This window comes from Thalassophryne amazonica, chromosome 14, assembly GCF_902500255.1.
Source record: "Thalassophryne amazonica chromosome 14, fThaAma1.1, whole genome shotgun sequence".
NCBI lineage: Eukaryota > Metazoa > Chordata > Actinopteri > Batrachoidiformes > Batrachoididae > Thalassophryne > Thalassophryne amazonica.
Genome location: NC_047116.1, coordinates 22378273 through 22397244, shown reverse-complemented (window position 1 = coordinate 22397244; position 18972 = coordinate 22378273). Strand labels below are relative to the sequence as shown.

General features: G+C 44.7%; 1 protein-coding gene across 3 annotated transcripts in view; it reads left to right on the top strand.

The window, feature by feature from the left end:
• dop1b (DOP1 leucine zipper like protein B) overlaps positions 1-18972 on the top strand; it is a 45244-nt gene that overhangs the window by 14445 nt on the left and 11827 nt on the right. For 2 of the 3 annotated variants that reach the window (XM_034187272.1, XM_034187271.1), the window contains exons 12-20: positions 1811-1919; positions 6848-7060; positions 7162-7472; positions 7579-7976; positions 8083-8354; positions 8449-8601; positions 8766-8866; positions 15926-16116; positions 16196-17789. In XM_034187272.1, coding sequence (XP_034043163.1) covers positions 1811-1919; positions 6848-7060; positions 7162-7472; positions 7579-7976; positions 8083-8354; positions 8449-8601; positions 8766-8866; positions 15926-16116; positions 16196-17789 — 3342 coding nt within the window. The remainder of the gene's footprint in view (positions 1-1810; positions 1920-6847; positions 7061-7161; positions 7473-7578; positions 7977-8082; positions 8355-8448; positions 8602-8765; positions 8867-15925; positions 16117-16195; positions 17790-18972) is intronic. The other variant, XM_034187273.1, reaches the window with a different exon arrangement.

Genomic DNA, 18972 nt, shown 5'->3' with positions numbered 1-18972 from the left:
TGTGTGTGTGTGTGTATGTGTATGTATGTGTGTGTGTGTGTGTGTGTGTGTGTATGTGTATGTATGTGTGTGTGTATGTGTGTGTGTGTGTGTGTGTATGTGTGTGTGTGTGTGTGTGTGTGTGTGTGTGTGTGTGTGTGTGTGTGTGTGTGTGTGTATGTGTGTGTGTATGTATGTGTATGTATGTGTGTATACGAGGTCTATTAGAAAAGTATCCGACCTTATTATTTTTTCAAAAGCCATATGGATTTGAATCACGTGTGATTACATCAGACATGCTTGAACCCTCGTGGGCATGCGAGAGTTTTTTCACGCCTGTCGGTTACGTCATTCGCCTGTGGGCAGTCTTTGAGTGAGGAGTCGTCCACCCGCTCGTCGATTTTTTTTCATTGTTTAGGAATGGCTCAGAGACTGTTGCTTTGTTTGATAAAAAATTTTTCAAAACTGTAAGGCACAACTGAGTGGACACCATTCAATAAATTCAGCTGGTTTTCGGTAAAAATTTTAACGGCTGATGAGAGATTTTGGTCTGGTAGTGTCGCTTTAAGGACGGTCCACGGCGCCTGACGGCGATCTGCGCTTCGATGCGGCAGCGTCTCGCCGTTTCAAGTTGAAAACTTCCACATTTCAGGCTCTGTTGACGCAGTAAGTCGTCAGAGAACAGAGAACTTTCAGAAGAAGTCGGCATGAGGAGTTTATTCGGACATTCCATTGTTAACGGTCATTTTGTAATGAAAGAACGTGCGGGCAGAGTCGCATGTCGGGCCGGACCCGACCGCGGGGGGTCGCGGCAGGAAAAACACCTCCGTTGGAAATCTTAACGGGCAAGTTGGAACATGCCCAAGCTGTTAAACAATTTCTCAGTTACTCACTTGTTGAAAGCCATTAAAAGCCGCCTGAATTCTACAAATGGTTTTCAACACGGAGGTGTTTTTCCTGTCGCGGCACACACAGATTTGCCGAGTCGTCACGGAAACGACTCGGCGAATTTGCACGTACGTCTTTCATTAAAAAAAAGTCCTTAAACAGTGGAATGTCCGCATAAATTCCTCATGCCGGCCTCTTCTGAATCTTCTCTGTTCTCTCACGATGTCCTGGGTGAATTAAGCCTTAAATTAGGATGTTATCAGCTCGAAACAGGCCGACGACAGCGCCTGGAAGCGCTGCAGGACGTCCCGCTCCGTGGGAAGTCCTTACACCGACAGAAACACCCCATAATCTCTCATCAGCCGTTAAACTTTTCACAGAAAACCAGCTTAATTTCTCGAATAGTGTCCACTCGGATATTCCTCACAGGTCCAGAAAAAATTTTGATAAAGCAACGCGCGCCGTCTCGAGCAGCGTGTGAAACAAAGGAATTCAGCCGAGAGGGCGGGACCACATCTCACTCAAGGCCTGCCCACAGGGAAATGACGTCACCGACACGCGTGAAAAAACTCACGCATGCGCACGAGGGTTCAAGCATGATTGGTGTAATCGCATGTCATTCAAATCCATATAGTTAAAAAAAATATAAAAGGGTCGGTTTATTATCTAAGAGACCTCGTATATGTGTGTGTATATATGTATATGTGTATATATGTGTGTGTATATATGTGTGTATATATATGTATGTAATATGCTTCTATAGTAGTAGCATTGCTTTCAGCATTCAGAACAACATGAAATGCTAATGACTATAAAATGCATACATCATACCTTCTGTGGTGTAAAGCTTATTTATGCACATGCTGTGTGTTGACCTTTCTGCATGTCGTCAAATACCAAATAAAAGTCATGAAAATATCACTTTCTCTCTCTTACTTTAAAGTAATGAAGATGACCCACCGATGCCTCCCCTGCAGGACCGTGGTCACCCTGCACCCTCTGTCACTGAGATGTCCAATTTGATCATATTCCTCCTTGATGTCATACCTTTGGTAAACACGCACGTGCACCTGTGGCATTTACTTAAAAATATACACAAAAGAATGGGAAATGGTGTGAACTTAACCAGCTGTAGACAACACTGACCAGTAGTTTTGACATTTTGTGTTTGTGAGAACCAGAATATTACTGGTTGATCTCAGGTTAATCCAACAAACACTACAAATTTAGGCAAGATGTAGGTACGATTATTTGAGCAGAAATACGAGGATGCCTTCCTACAGTACTCAAGTTACATTTGTTCAAATATTGACATTATCAATCTGCAGTCTATAGCCGACTACTGCAGTGCTTCTGAATCATTCACGGTTAGTCCATGCATTTGGAGCTGGAACTTATAAAATGTGAATGATTACACTGTGTAACAAATTTTTATTTTTGTTTTGTTCCTGGGTACACAGTGTGTTTTCCTAACCTGTTATGCCTTAAATAAATAGAAAATAGCTGTTATTCCACAGAAACTTTGCTTCTGTGATCAGGACAATGATATTTTGAAATTTGTCTGTTTTCAAGAATATTCTCGATTCGCCTTCACTACTACTGAGTAGTCTTCTAGAATATTCTTGAACTGCTAGAAGTGCCCAGAGGTTTCTAGAAGTTTGCAGAATTATCTAGAAATTTCAAGAAACCTTTAGAACTTTCTAGAATGTTACAAAAAAATAAAATCAAAGTTTGTGCTGAATGTAGTCATTTTTCCATAGACTTTAGACATAAGCAGTTGAAATATAACACTTAGAAGCCAGGAACAAAAATTGTGTTACATAGTGTTATTTGTGACTTCCATAGTCTTAAGTGAGTAGGAAATGAAATGCAGGACAGTTGATTTTTTTTTTTTTTTTACATTAAATTGACTTCAGTGTTATACACTTAACTTTGAGTGTTTTCTTCTAATTGCATTTGTATTGACATTCAAGAACCACAAACAAAGACTCTTCAATATATCAATATAACACTGCATTTATTGACTAGCCCATTAGCTAATCAAGAGTAGGAAACTGTGGATAAAGAGTAGTGCTACCAATATGTAATCTGAAATTCATTTCTTCCTGCACTACCTGTCTGTGCCATTGGATAAGACACTATATCTGCATTGTCTCTGACTGCTTGTTTGTAAATGGGTACTGATTTTGGCTAAGAAACTAAACTGGAGAAGTTGGAGTGGGGTCCCTTCTAGGGTGAGTCATACACTCTCATCCACTTCATGCTACAGACTCCAGAGATGAGCACTGGCACTAAGGGGCCTCTGTGCCTGTTTAGGGTTTGCAAGCCCTTATCAGAAAAAGTTTGGACAGTATGGAAAATGCAACAAAAACAGTGATTCTTACATTTACTGGATAAAGCAGTATCCATGGAAGGCAAAGTATTTGAGGAGCAAAGATGGCCAAAGCTACAGATCTCATCTGTCAACATATGTATAAGAAAATTATACATTTATAATTTTATATTTTATAATCCCCTCTAGCTGCCACCTTATCGTGGTGGGGAGTTTGCGTACCCGGATGATCCTAGGAGCTATGTTGTCGGGGCTTTGTGCTTCCTGTAGGGTCTCCCAAGGCATACAGGTCCTAGGTGACGGGTCAGACTAAGGGCAGCTCAGAACCTCCATGACCACTGAAAGATCAAGGACCGAGACGTCGCCCGGTATGGCAGAGCCGGGGTCCCAACCTGGAACCAGGCCTGGGGTTGGGGCTCGGTCGCGAGCGCCTGGTGGTCGGGCCTTAGCCCATGGGGCCCGGCCGGGCTCAGCCCGAAGGAGCAACGTGGGCCCACCCTCCTGTGGGTTCACCACCTGCAGAGGGGGCCATGGGGGTCGGGTGCAGAGAGGATTGGGTGGCGGTCAAGGGCGGGTGGCCCGGTGGCCCGGTCCATGCTCACAGCCCCTGGCTGTTGGGACATGGAATGTCACCTCGCTGGGGGGCAAGGAGCCTGAGCTTGTGCGGGAGGTTGAGAGATACCGACTAGAGATAGTCGGGCTCACCTCCACGCACAGCATGGGCTCTGGTGCCCAACTCCTGGAAGGGGGCTGGACGCTTCATTTTTCTGGCGTTGCCCACGGGGAGAGGCGGAGAGCTGGGGTTGCATTGCTTATTGCTCCTCAGCTCAGTTGCCATGTGTTGGAGTTCACTCCGGTGAACGAGAGGGTCGCGTCCCTACGCCTTCGGGTCGGGGACAGGTCTCTCACTGTTGTCTCGGCCTACGGGCCGAGTGGCAGTGCAGAGTACCCGACCTTCCTGGAGTCCCTGGGAGGGGTACTAGATAGCGCTCCGACTGGGGACTCCATTGTTCTCCTGGGGGATTTCAACGCCCACGTGGGCGGCGACAGTGAGACCTGGAGGGGGGTGATCGGGAAGCATGGCCTCCCCGATCTGAATCAGAGTGGTGTTCAGTTGTTAGACTTCTGTGCTAGTAACAGTTTGTCCATCACGAACACCATGTTCGAGCACAAGGGTGTCCATAAGTGCACGTGGCACCAGGACACCCTGAGCCGGAGGTCGATGATCGACTTTGTAGTCGTATCATCTGACCTTCAGCCACGTGTCTCGGACACTCGAGTAAAGAGAGGGGCAGAGCTGTTGACCAATCACCACCTGGTGGTGAGTTGGATCTGCTGGGAGGGGAGGAAGCTGGTCAGACCTGGCAGGCCCAAACATATTGTGAGGGTCTGCTGGGAATGACTGGCGGAACCCTCTGTCAGGGAGGTCTTCAACTCCCACCTCCGGGAGAGCTTCTCCCAGATCCCGGGGAGGTTGGAGACATGGAGTCCGAGTGGACCATGTTCTCCACCTCCATTGTTGATGCGGCCGCTCGTAGCTGTGGTCGCAAGGTCTCTGGTGCCTGTCGCGGCGGCAACCCCCGAACCCGGTGGTGGACACTGGAAGTAAGGGATGCCGTCAAGCTGAAGAAGGAGTCCTACTTATCTTTGTTGGTAGGTGGGACCCCAGAGGCAGCTGACAGGTACTGGCGGGCCAAGCGTGCTGCAGCCCGTGCGGTCGCAGAGGCAAAAACTCGGGTCTGGGAGGAGTTCGGGGAGGCTATGGAGGAGGACTATCGGTCGGCCTCGAAGAGATTCTGGCAAACCGTCCGACGCCTCAGGAGGCGGAAGCAGCTCTCCACCGGCACTGTTTACGGTGCGGGTGGGGAGCTGTTGACCCTGACTGGGGATGTTGTTGGGCGGTGGAAGGAGTACTTCGAGGATCTCCTCAATCCCATTGTCACGTCTTCCGAAGAGGAAGCAGAGACTGGGCACCCAGAGGCGGACTCATGCATTACCCAGGCAGAAGTCACCAAGGTGGTTAGAAAGCTCCTCGGTGGCAAGGCTCCTGGGGTGGATGAAATCCGTCCTGAGTACCTTAAGTCTCTGGATGTTGTGGGACTGTCTTGGCTGACACGCCTCTGCAACATCGCGTGGCAATCGGGGACAGTGCCTCTGGATTGGCAGACCGGGGTGGTGGTCCCTCTGTTTAAGAAGGGGGACCGGAGGGTGTGTTCCAACTATAGGGGGATCACACTCCTCAGCCTCCCCAGTAAGGTCTATTCCAGAGTACTGGAGAGGAGAATTCGACCGATGGTCGAACCTCGGATTCAGGAGGAGCAGTGTGGTTTTCGTCCTGGTCGCAGCACACTGGACCAGCTCTATACGTTCCATCGGGTGCTCGAGGGTTCATGGGAGTTCGCCCAACCAGTCCACATGTGTTTTGTGGATCTGGAGAAGGCGTTCGACCGTGTCCCTCGGGGCACCCTGTGGGGAGTGCTCCGGGAGTACGGGGTCCGGGGTCCTTTGCTAAGGGCTATCCAGTCCCTGTACGACCGCAGCAGGAGCTTGGTTTGCATTGCCGGTAGTAAGTCAAACCTGTTTCCAGTGCACGTTGGCCTCCGCCAGGGCTGCCCCTTGTCACTGGCTCTGTTCATTATTTTTATGGACAGAATTTCTAGGCGCAGCCAGGGTGTAGAGGGGGTCTGGTTTGGGAACCACAGAATCTCGTCTCTGCTGTTTGCGGACGATGTGGTTCTGTTGGCTTCGTCAAATCAGGACCTTCAGCGTGCACTGGGGCGGTTTGCAGCCGAGTGTGAGGCGTCCGGGATGAAAATCAGCACCTCCAAATCCGAGGCCATGGTTCTCGACTGGAAAAAGGTGCTTTGCCCTCTTCAGGTCGGTGGAGTGTCCTTGCCTCAAGTGGAGGAGTTTAAGTATCTCGGGGTCTTGTTCACGAGTGAGGGACGGATGGAGCGTGAGATCGATAGACGATGGGTGGATGTATAAGAAAATTATTGAATTTTTTTTAAAACTCTTCCTCAAAGAAAGATGGGAATATGCATATCCCCCCCAATGCATAATACTAAACAATTCAAGGAATCTGGAGGAATTTCATCTTTTCCAGAGAGGTTCATGCATTTTGCAACAAGACAGTACAAAACCACATTCTGCACACACTATAAAGGCGTGGCTATGGAAAAAGAGGACTCACCTGTCTGCATTCCTGATCTGTCCCAAATAGAGAATGTGTGGAGAATTTTGAAATGAAAAACGCAAACATGACGACCCCGTATAGTTGCACACCTTAAGATGTGACCTTGCAGTAAGAATAGATTAAAAATATTACCTGAAACAATTTGTCACTTGGTATCCTTACTACCAAAATATCTTAAGGAGGTGGGGAAGGTGGTGGTCTCGTGGTTAATCGCTGGGCTTGGTGCTGCCTGAAATGTAGAAATGGACGAACAAATGAAATGTTGTTGCTGATGCTCTGAACAGCTTCTTGTAAACTGCCAAGACACTGAACTGGGAGTTCAGAAAACACTTGGCTTTACAAGTCAGAATTCTGTCTTTTGTAATTTTTCATTCTTTTCATAGTATTTTGAAATTCCAAAAACTTGACATCAATCCTAGTATATGTTCTGGATGTGTGCTCTTTTTCTATAGGAGCTCTATGCTGACGTCCAGTCCCAGTTCCTTCCTGAGATGTTGGGCAACATGCTACAGACCCTGCGTGGTCACATGACCTCTGTGGGCCTGGATGAGGTCACACAGGGCCTGCGTGCCTGTTTCAAGGTTCTGAGTAAGATACAAATGCCTGTTGCTTACATGGACACTGAAGCAGAGAATCAAATGCAGGGGTCACAGGCAGAGGAGGAGGCAAGGAAACTCACTCCTGTTAGGCATTGCATACTCTGTGCCAATTTCTCAAAATTTTAAGATATCTGATTTTGACAGGTTGTGTCATTTACTTTATCTAGAATACTGAGAATGATGAAGAGAAAGATGTCAGTACTGGTCAAGCTAATGGTAACCATGAAGAAAATTTGCTGAATGGAGATGGAGATGATGAAGGAGAACCTGCCAATGGTGTGTACCCACCACTGCGGTCTGAAGACAGTGGACTGGGTATCAGTGCCTCACCCTCAGAACAGCATCTACCGCCGGGTCTAGAGCTGGGTGTAGAGGTAGTAGCAATGTGCAAAGAAAGCGATGGAGTGTGGAGGAGAGGAGGCAGTGTGGACACAATGACCCAGTGTCTGCAGGACATCCTGGCCTTCATCACTACAAGGTGAACTTTTGACCTATAGTCAAATTAGCTGTCACCATGCTAGAAGTGATTGAGACACTTTTATTAGCTGTGATGTTTGAATATTTTCACTCCTGCCATGGTGCAGATACCTGCTGGTGCAGGTGGAGGATGTCAGGGGAGAAGAGCCGCAGCCAGACGTAACCGCCATCTCTCTGGAACAGAAGACCTTGTTGGCAAGCATAGGAGGTCGGGAAATTAAAGACAAACTGACTGGACTGTTCACCCCAAACAAACTTAAAACTCACCCTACGTCTGTCAACCTGCCCTCAGCAACCCAAACGGACAAAACTAAACTGCGTCGGCACTTAGGGTGTCTGGACTGGGGAGCTGGCTACATGCCTCGTGGCAGGGCAGAAATCTCTGAGCACTGTCGACAGGCCTTCGCAGCCACGTGCCACCTCCTGCTGGAGTGCTCCACCTTCCCTGTGTACTTAACTGAAGAGGAAAGTCAGGCTCTCTACACAGCTATATTTTGTAACCCAGGTTAGCATAAATTATTCTAGGGGAGAGTTTGTAAATTTGCAATCACCACCTTTTTCACTACATGATAAAGCTTGTATAGAAACAATTTCTTTATATCCCCCCACAGACAATGATGAAGGCAGGCTTCCAGTATGGCTGAGGTCTTTAATGACACTGTGCTGCCTGTCCAGAGACTACCACATCCAGCACACTGCAGTGGCTTCAATGTTAGAACTCATCAACCACTCCCAGTCTCTAGCACTAGTCATCCAGGACAAGTACAGGCGCTACCAGACCTGTGATGCGAACCCACTGAGTGGGAAGCTGCAGATGGTCACTGTTCCACCCATCTTGCCTGCCCTGCTTCATTCTATTGAGAAATGCACCGATTTTTATCAGGTTTGGTTCATCATGAGGGTGTATTATTGTGTTGTAATTCAAAACCATGTCTTGAAATCTCATTAGTTGTCATCATTTTTGTACCGTGACCCAGAGACTGTCTCAGGTGCTTTGGAGCCAGCTGGACACAGAGCGCCGAGAGCAGCACATTTCCTGTGTGGAACTCTTTTACAGACTTCACTGTTTGGCTCCATCAGCGTTCATCTGTGAAGACATTATTTGCCAAGCCATGCTGCAAAAAGACAAGGTGAACATGCGTACTAGATGGTGTATCTATCACAAAACACGTTACTTATGACGCAAAACTTTCTTTCTAGTCATCTCAGGACACACAAATAGACCTAACTCATGTGATGAAGTGAGCAAATACGTAAGCCGTGTCACAATGTGCACTCTGTTTGCTGACTCCAGGCTGTTAGGCTGGAAGCACTTCATCGCTTCACAGTTCTCTGGCACCTTACCCGTGACATCCAGGCAAACAGGACCATGTCGCTCAATCGCTCCTTTGACCGGTTAGTACACACCTGTATAATAATGAATTTTTGTTACAAATCTCCTTGGCAGTATTTCTAGATGTATTTACTGTGTAATACTCTAGCCTGTCCACATGTATGTTAAATCATCAACAACTACAGTATGTTATTGCTACAATACTTGTATACACACTTGATAAAGTGGGATGAACATTGAAAGAACACTTGCCACCACAACAGCACAAACTAATGGAGATATAGTTGTGGGGGGAAAAAAGCAAAACAAGTAGTCCACAATTTCACATTTATTTGGAAAGGGTTTGGAATCTTTTCTTTTCCTAAATTACAGTAACACCTGTAAGTGTGTGTGCGCTTGTGGTTTTTCCAATCAAATAACGTTCACTGTTGATGCTTTTGACTAACATTTTTAGATAGAAGATTCATCTCTATTGACACTGCACCTCATACAAGTATTAGGCAATGAAATGCAGTTTGACATCTAACCATAAGGACAAAAAGCAGTCAGTGCTGATTTACACACATAAATGGCATAATAAATTGTGAAATGAGATAATTAACTATAAAATAAGATAAGCTGTGGTTATGGATATTACATGTACCTAAAAATTGGCCCTGGGCAATATACAGCATACAGTATAGACATAGGATTATAATTTTGACATGAACAGTGCAGACAGTAGAAATATACATGGATGGGAATATATGTGCAACACTGACAAATCTAAATGTATTATGCCATATGTTTAGTAGGTAAGGTAGAAAGGGTCAAATGTTTTATAGGGGTGTGTGTTTGGGGAGGTGGTGTCTCCCCAAACACACACACACACCAAAAATATACTTAAAGAAGTATTAAGCTACTGTGGTGAGTTTCCTGGTCTATGTAGAATGTTGCAAGGTTTATTACTGCTGAGAACTTGTTTCCATCTTCCATCCTTCTGATGGTATACCTAATTGAAACAAAACCGTGGTGAATTTTTTTTTATATAAACTACACAAAATAATGTTGACAAATCTTTTGTCTAGAAATTGAATGATTTAATGTAATTATTTTGTGATTGCAGCATTAATGAGGTAATTTGTCAGCCGTACTTCAAGCATTGAAAACTTTTCGTATCTCAACAATCAACGATAAAATGTTAAGGAAGAAACAAGTACTTGCCTTGCCTATAAAGTTGGTTGACTTGCTAGCACCACTCACAACCAACTAAACAGGATTTATAAAAGGTGCAAAGTTGAGTTTGTGCCATCTGCACTTTGCTATTTCATGAACTGCAATGAAATGTGTTGCAAACTTGCATGGGCTCCAGAGGACTCACCTTTTGCTATCACTTCTTTAGCAACTTGGTTTACAGGAATATTCTAAATGTTTCACTTGGTTTCCTTAATGGGGTGGTAAATGGACTGCATTTATCTGTTACAGATGCTCAAAGCACTTTATAGTACAAATATGGCTCTCATTCACCAATACGCACACTAATGTCGGGGCGCTGCCATGCAAGAAACTCACCAGTATTGATTTAAGGAAGACCTGCTCAAAGTTAGATTAGTGACACCCCCCCCCCCCCCCCCCCCACACACACACACACACACACACACCCTCTCTCGTCAGAGAATTTAACCCATGGCCCTCTGGTCATAGGCACCCTTTAAGCCCCTTTCACACCGGGGCTGCTCCCTGTTGCTCCCTGTTGCGTCATGACAACACAGGAATTTCTGCATCAGGTGCGCGCAGCAGGGGGCAGAGAGGAGGTGAGAACGCAGCTCTGCACAGAGAAATCAGAGTGCACAGTTTGGCTGCAGACAGACTGTGCACTCTGACTTCTCTTCTACTTTATATTTGTTCTTGTGCTGAGCTGCAGGGCTGCGCTCTGAGTTCTGTTATAGTTTATCTTTTCTCCTTTGACCATGAGATGCACACGCAAATGAACTGTCCGTGAACAAATATGGAGATGTCTGGAGTTCTACTTGATGTTGACATGTCCTGTCTCTGGCAATCAGTCTGTGAGCAGGGCTTGTGTCCTTTTAGTCCTTTAACTGTGATGAGAGAGTTTGAGGGGAGAACAAGGAACTAACTGCTTGCATCCAGACATTTTTTTTTTCTTTTAATTGTTCACATGTGCGTGCGTGAACGAACCGTCCGTGAGTGGACTGGATATGTTCGGACTTTTTACTGGATGTCTCTGGCAATCAGTCTGTGAGCAGGACTTTTATGGATTTTATTTAAACACATTTGTGAGAGAAGCTGCTGCTTCACAGTGCCTCTCTTCACCAGACAGCTCCACACAGAGAGGAGCTGCAGCTGCAATCAGCATTTTTTTTTCCTGTGGTCTTTTTTTTTTAAGAGTGTAGTTTTACTGCATTGTGTACACAGTATAAAAACAATCCTGCGTGATTTATACTACAGGAACAATGGAACACAGCAGGAATCTTAAATTGGCATTGATTAACGTTGTCTTGTGAGGGTGTGGCTTCCAGTCACGCTGAGTACCGTCCTGTTGCTTTGACTTGTGCTGAAACCACTTAATTCTGCGTCAAGCAGAGGACGCAAAAAAAATTAAATGTTTAATTTTTGTTTGCATCCCTCGCACTGTTGTGGCGCCGAGCTGCATCGTCTCGGCACTAGGTTGCTTCCACGCGGCATCGTCATAACGACGCAACTGGGAGCAGCCCCGGTGTGAAAGGGGCTTTAGAGTACCACTCTTGATAAGCCATCACCTACTTTAAACATGTTAATGTCAATATGCTAACATGTTGTGATTCAGTTCAAAGTATATCCCAGACTGATCAGGTGCATCTAAGAGTAAAGGTGCCCTGACACTTGCACAACTTTGAGTCACATACTTGCACACACATCGTCGTGACGATCCCACCCGCTGTGTTCCCAGCTGGACGCCGCACTTTGTTCCACTGGCTGCCACGCGTTGTGCACTGGACGCTGTGTATATAAAATAATTATTTTGTAGCAGATTAATCATTTTCTGTGGAGTTAGCTGTTGAAAACGCCTCTAATCGCTTCCGGAATCACAGAGGAGCACTGCAGCTGCTGCTTTTCTCCCACGCGCGCTGAACGAGGTGGAGAAAGCATTTGGAGCCGTCTAAAAAGGTAAGAGTTGCATGTTCTTTCCTTCTTGTGTGCAGCTGTAAAAGTATGTTTGTGATAGATTTAACATCTTATTATAATTGATCAGACGAGCTGCGCTCTGACACAACCGTGACACAACCACTCACACTGTTCACTTCTTTATTCGACTTGATGAGCTGCACGTAGTGTTGGCGAGTAGATCGCGCAACGTTCACTACCACTTCAAGTTAGTTGTACGACATTTATGCATGAAAGAATTTTTTTTTAACATTTCAAAATTCTCTTTGCGCAATTGCATGCGCCGGCGCCCCTCTCACGTTCAATCTACACCCGTTAAAGACGAGTTTATTCTCCTGCACAACACAGTGCGTGCATCAAATTTGTGCAAGTGTCAGGGGGGCCTTAACAAAGTCTTAGCACTTAGTCACAACCAGTGATGTAGTAAAATTAATTTGTGGAATGTCTGGTGCTGAAAGTTTGGTCAATGATAGTCCAGATTGTGCAGTGATGCTGTTTGTGTAGGTACTCTTAAGTTGCTTTTCCTTTTTTGGCGACAATACTAATATACTAAATTTCTTTTGGCTTTTCCCAGTATATCTGACATAGGGGTAACACACCCAAATTGGTTACAAAGTGAGTTTATTAATCAAACTCATTAAAACTAAAAGCAAGCCCTAAACCCAGTCAGACACAAACAGAAGTAGTGCTTGGAGGACAAGGGGACAGCCGGCAGCCTGGTACTGCCGCACACTGTTTGGGCCTCTAAAACTTAGCCAGATGCAGCCAATGTGCTGATAAGCTCCGCCCACCAGGATCTGCAACAGTGAAGACAACAAACAGATGGGAAAAACACACAGAGGCCCTGCCAAAGCAGGAGGCCATTACAATCCTAATATGCAAGGCTTTACACAGCCAATACAGTGGAGTTATGAAAGTATTCTGTGTCCTCCTACGTGTCTCCTTTCTCAGTAAATGGCTTATACTGTCTCAATAATTTGTTCCGCCCATGCTGTGAATGTCACAAAGGCCTTTTATGTGAAGGCATTAGGCAAATTTAAATGAGTAAATATGTGTCTAGTAATTAAAGTGTTTTTTGTTTGTTGTTGTTGTTTTGTTTTTTTGACTATTCAAATGTTACTGTGATAAGCCCTGGCATGATGAAACACTCAGTCTACGGATTAGACTTTTTTAATTTTATTTTTTATATAAGAGTGTTGCTGTTCCTTTAGCACGTTCTGTGAATACTCTTGTTAAGTAAAAACACATTATTGCACCATGATCAAGTGTTATAAACCACAATCCCAAATCATAAAATGTTGGGATATGTTGAATGATACTTTTAAAAAGAGGGTTTCTTGCATTTATTTTGACTTTTGTACAGAATAAACCCATGTTTGTGTGGTCATCTTCAATGCATTTGTTAACATGTATCCATTCCTGCATTTCAGGCCTGCAACACATTCCAGAAGTTGAAACTAAAGCCCCAGTCACACTAAAGAAACATATGAGGAACTGATTCTATGTGCTCATGTTTGTTTTTGACAGACAAAAGTAATTTTCCCATCTGCAAAATGCGCACCTTGTCAACTGATGTCAGCCAAGTCCGTCTGAAAGTTTTAGCATGTTCAAAACTAAGTGGATATCAGGCAGAGAACTTTGCCACTGTTTGCAGGTTTTTTTTGTTGTTGTTGTTGTTTTGTTTTTGCCATTTTGTCCTCTGTATGTCATTTATTTTTACTGCTGTTGTCTGTTCATTCTGGCGTTCTCTCTAGCTCTCTCTCTGAGAGATGACACAGTGGAGCTGTTCAAGCGACAAAGTGCCTTCATGCTTGCAGAGTGCCAAACTCTGCTCAAATTCCTTCATGCAGAGGTGTAAAAGTCCAGCCACATATTTGTTCCATCTTCCTAATAAACTAGCTGATTGTAATTAGTTCAGCAGGTGGATGAGCTAATTATTGCAATCACCTGTTTTAGGTGCACAGGTAGAAGCAACACATGCAAGGGTTTTTATTTTCTGAAGCCGAAGTTTTACACCTCTGCCTTCCTACTTTCAGAGCGACAAAATCTGCTCAAATGCAGCATATTTGTAAACTGGAAAAATATTTCTGCTCAACGCAGAGCTCCGTGGAAATGCGACATCATCTGTCCATTAGCACCCCAACTCCAGGGGAGACTGACGCATTTGCCAATGGACAAAATGTTTTGCTCTGTCCATCACAGTGTGACTGGGCCTTAAAGCATTTACCACTTTGTAATCTTGTCGTTTCCTCTCATATCACTTGAGATATTTTGTACTATTCCTCCTGCAAATGTTTCTTTAGGTGTGTAGAAGGACAGGACGCAGAGTCATTGTTGCATTTTTATTTTTTTTCCCCAAAAAGTTTTAAGTGACATTGGTGAATTTAACTCCACATTATAATGCTGGACAACGGTTGCCCAAAGTAATCTCTTGCTTATGTGGTTATATCAGCTATTGATGAATGACTGACTGTTCTTGATGCAGTCTGTCTGAGGGATTGGAATCACTGGTGTTTAGCTTTGACATCAGCCCTTGCCCTTTATTATTGAAATTCCTTGAATTGTTTAATGATATTATGCACTATAGAGGGGTAACCCTTCCAGAAACACTCCACAGGTGAACAGGTTAATTGGAAACAGGTGAGTGTCATGATTGGGTATAAAAGGAGCATCCCCAAAAGGCTCAGCCGTTCACAAGCAAAGATGGGGCGAGGATCACCACTTTGTGAACAACTGCATGAAAAAAATAGTCCAACAGTTTAAGAACAATGTTTCTCAATGTTCAGTTGCAAGGAATTTGGGGATTCCATCATCTACAGTCCATAATATAATCAGAAGATTCAGAGAATCTGGAGATCTTCCCTTGGATCCCTCAGGCGACACTGCATTAAAATCTGACTTCATTGTGTAAAGGATTTTTACCCCGTGGGCTCAGGAACACTTCAAAAAAACCATTGTCAGTTAACACAGCTTGTCGCTACATCTACAAGTGCAAGTTAAAACTCTACTATGCAAAACGAAAGCCATACATCAACATCCAGAAACGCTGCCACCTTCTCTGGGCCTGAGCTCATTTGAAATGGACAGATACAAAATGGAAAAGTGTGCTGTGGTCTGATGAATCCACATTTCAAATTGTTTTTGGAAATCATGGATGTTGTGTCCTCCGGACAATAGAGGAGAAAGACCATCCAGATTGTTACCAGTGCAAACTTCAAAAGACAGCATCTGTGATGGTATGGGGGTGTGTTAGTGCCCATGGCATGGGCAGCTTACACATCTGTGATGGCACCATCAATGCTGAAAGGTACATTCAGGTTTTGGAGCAACACATGCTGCCATCCAAGCAACGTCTTTTTCAGGGACGTCCCTGCTTATTTCAGCAAGACAATGCCAAGCCACATTCTGCACATGTTACAACAGCGTGGCTTTGTAGTAAGAGTGCAGGTACTAGACTGGCCTGCCTGCAGTCCAGACCTGTCAACCACTGAAAATGTGTGGTGCATTATGAAGCGCAAAATACGACAACGGAGACCCCGGACTGTTGAACAACTGAAGTCGTATGGCAAGCAAGAATGGGAAAGAATTCCACCTACAAATCTTCAACAATTAGTGTCCTCAGTTCCCAAACACTTATTGAGTGTTGTTAGAAGGAAAGGTGATGTAACACAGTCATAAACATACCACTGTCCCAGCTTTTTTGAAACATGTTGCAGGCATCCATTTCAAAATGAGAAAATATTTGAACAAAAACAAAAAAGTTTGTACATTAAATATCTTGTCTTTGTGGTGTATTCAATTGAATATAGGTTGAAGAGAATTTGCAAATCATTGTATTCTGTTTTTATTTACATTTTACACAACGCCCCAACTTCATTGGAATTGGGGTTGTACATGTCCTAGACAAAGAGCCTATTGAGTTCTCTTTTGCTTTAATGAATCATGCATCTAACATTAGAAATGTGCCCCTCTCTCAGGTCTCTGTGTGTCGTGATAGACAGCCTGAGTTGTACAGATGGCTCAATAAGTGCAGCAGCTCACTGGTGGCTGATTCGAGCATTGTCTCTCGATGATGTAATTCGGATACTCGAACCAATTCTTTTGTTGTTGCTTCACCCCTCCACTCAGAGATGCTCTATTCAGAACATCAAACATGACCTTGCTGCTGGTGAGGACTCCCTCCATCATGAATTAAATTGTATGTATGTGTGTGTGTTTAATTCTAAAATAGCATCTTTTCTTTCAAGGTAACCTGAAGGTTTTAAACACCAAAATTCGAAGCTCAGTCAGAACCTGTGGGACATCTGCAGATACCATGGCAACAGAGGTCACCACCTTCAATGTGAAGAATGTCATTGACCGGGAGACCCTGTGGGCAGAGTTGGACCAAAACACAGAGTCGGCCAAACCACCAGACCTTCTCGTTTCTCGAAGTGAAAGTGAAGAGACTGAAGAGGAGAATCCTGTGGATGTTGGAGAAGAAGAGGAGGAGGAAGTAGAGAGTGAACACACTGAGTCATATGACACTAGCGGGGCCCAAGACTCTACAGAGAACTCAAGCTCTGGCACAGCCACTTACCAGAGCAGTATGGAGGAAGGTGTGGTCAGTGGCCTCCACAGGGTAGAGTCTGAACACACGCAGGCATCTGAATCACTCTCAAGTGACGACGAAGATGATCTAGAACTGGAAAACATGGCGCAGTCTCGCCTGTTGAAACAGGAACGTGAAAGGAGAGAGGCGATTGACTCTTTGTTCCGCCATGTACTGCTGTACTCTGCCACATCTGGCTGGCGCCATCTGCTGCAAGGCTTGGCACTGCTAAGCAGCCTCCTGAGGAGTAGTGCACAGAGCCCTCTGGTGGATGCTCTCTCCTCCACATCTCTGGACACAAGTTCTGCTTCTCATTTAAACCTGGTCTCAAACCTATTACAGCGTCACCAACAGGCTGAAGATGGGAAAGGTTTCTACAGCAGTCTGCTTTCTCCTTCCTCCTCACCCTCTGTTCCTCCGTCCTTGCTCATTGAACTGCTGGTTTCTTTATGCTTGCGATTCTTGCGCTCTCACTACCCTTCATACCTGAGCCTGGGTCCTCATGACCTGCAGGGAAATAGGGAGGTTCAGGTGAAGAGTGTGGAAGTACTGACCCAGCTGGTGAGCCAGCTTGGTACCGTCGCACAGGGACAAGAGTCCAGTGGTACCAGTCTGGAGCCGATCCGCAGACTCCTCACAGGATGTAACGTTCAGCAATATGCTCTGCTTACACTTTCTGCCTCCATGTATGTCAGCCAGAAGGTAATGAACAAGGAGCCTGCTAAGGGTGTGGAACTGCTGGAAGAACAGGGCAGCTTGTCAGAGGAGAGCCTAGTGAATCTTGGAACAGGAGACGGGCAGGAGCAGTACCCGTTACAAATGGAACTACTTAAACTCCTTCAGGCTCTTATTGTCCTGGAGTACCATGTGTGGCCTGGTGGGGTTATGTCCACAGCTGGGTCAGGTGGCACATCTGGCCAGCCTGGGGAGCCTCCTCCTTCTGCCACCTCACCTCTTGCTCGTGAGTGGCAGACTGCCGTCCTCTTCCAGCAGTCTATCAAGGCTGTGCAGTATGTCCCAAGTCACCCCATCACGGCCCAAGGAATGTTTGTTTCTTCAGCAGCCAGGGCTCTGCAGCCACAGTATGGCTATGCCATGCATCCTCACTGGGTATCACTGCTCTGCTCCTCTTTATCCTACTTGGGTCGCTCATTAGGCATCATTGTGGCTCCAGTTATCACTCAGATCTGCAGAAACTTGGATGAGCTGGTGAAATTGTATGAACATGATGGAGGAAAGGCCCATCAGAGGTAAAGTAGAAACCACACAGATGTTATTTAAAAATGAACGGTTAACATTGTGGAGTACAAAATATGAGGAAATATGTCCAGCTCAGTGTTTTGTTTTTGCTCCGACCCCTTCTTCTGTTACTGCTATTATGCTGGTTTGTATCGACCCTGGGTTGGTCTGAGAAGTTAGCTCCAGCCAGTTTATTTATGGCTGTTGTAGCATGTGGTAAATTAGTTAAATATCAGCAATAGTATATGTTTGAAGTAATCATCAAATTCAAGTATGCATTAATAACTACAGTGTACAATTTTAAAGTTTGAAAAAAAACGGCATTTAAGTTAATGTAGTAGTACAAATGCTGGTGCACTATTAATCCAGAATTTCTCTCATATGAGACAGTTATCACGGGTGAATAGAGGACACTGAAGCTTAATTATGAGCAGTGTTTTTAAGGGGAACTGCAATATTTTTCAGTCTGTGCTTTGGGCTTTTTTTATCTGAGTTTCATCTTTTCACTTGGGACAAAATTTTAACTGGTGAAGTGTTAATTTCAGGTTTAACAGGGTGTGTACTGTAATTGTACAGTGCAGGCTAAAATTACTCTGTAAACTCCTTTTCACCACTGAAGAAGTGAATATGTCATAGGACATGTCTGGTAGCATGGAGCAGATCTGTATGGAGGTAAACATGCACGTTTACCTCAAATGTGAAGACTTCCTTTAAAGTGGCCGATTTATACAGTTTGCCACTTACATTACCAACCAGCCCATTGGGGGCGCTGCTCTAAGTTGATTGGCAGTGAGGGGCTTGGTCACCCGTCATGTTTGCATTCTAAATCAATACTGCACTGATTTTTGTCCAGAGTGAAAAGATGAACTTAAAAAATATCTTTAAAAAAATAATAGAGGCCAGGTTGAAAAATATTTAAGTTCTCATTTAAAAGACCAAAGTTGTAAAAATAAATTGTGGAAAAAATACCTTTTTTAAAGAGTGGTTTCATCTGAGATTATGCATCCCTGTGCCACCTTGAGGATAATTTGTCACAAATTACAGTATTCCTCATGCTGATCTTCACACAGGGGCGTAGGTTTGCATATGGACCATAGGGACAAGTCACAACCAATATTTTGGGATGGCAAAATAGTCCCTACCAATATTTAGCATTTTTGTTTATATAACAAAATCATTCACAATTTTTTTGCG